Source organism: Penaeus monodon, chromosome 20 (assembly GCF_015228065.2).
Source record: "Penaeus monodon isolate SGIC_2016 chromosome 20, NSTDA_Pmon_1, whole genome shotgun sequence".
Taxonomy (NCBI): domain Eukaryota; kingdom Metazoa; phylum Arthropoda; class Malacostraca; order Decapoda; family Penaeidae; genus Penaeus; species Penaeus monodon.
In genome coordinates, this window is record NC_051405.1 from 7,558,011 (window position 1) to 7,558,388 (window position 378).

A 378-nucleotide genomic window follows, 5' to 3' on the forward strand; every position below is an offset into this window, starting at 1 on the left:
AATATACTTCCTTGTACCATGAAACAGATTCCAATTGTCCCCAATCTCTCCTCCACCTTCATATAACAGCTGACTTACCTAACAACAACTTGGAGACAAAGGCAACTTGGTTTCCCTGTACAAGTACTTGTGTTGTTCCTTGGGGTTTGTGCTCAGCTGGTCCCACGCTGGTGCTGGCTGCAACTCCCACTTGGATCTGATGAGCGAACTCTGCTTCGTCGATGCCATAAATGTTTGCATTGTATATCAAGGTAACCTGTAATGAAAAATAATCTATTTTCTGGTTTGTTTTAATTGTTTTTCCCTATAGGGTGTACACTTTTTTTTTTTATAATATTTAATTCAGTGTTCTAAAATAAAGAATTAAATGACCCAGTC

The 378-nt window shown here is 38.4% G+C and overlaps 1 protein-coding gene across 2 annotated transcripts in view; it reads right to left on the reverse strand.

Moving 5' to 3' along the window:
• LOC119585610 (eukaryotic translation initiation factor 2D-like) overlaps positions 1-378 on the reverse strand; it is an 18,116-nt gene that overhangs the window by 1,564 nt on the left and 16,174 nt on the right. For both annotated transcript variants that reach the window (XM_037934278.1, XM_037934279.1), the window contains exon 12: positions 79-256. In XM_037934278.1, the coding sequence (XP_037790206.1) occupies positions 79-256 (178 nt within the window). The remainder of the gene's footprint in view (positions 1-78; positions 257-378) is intronic.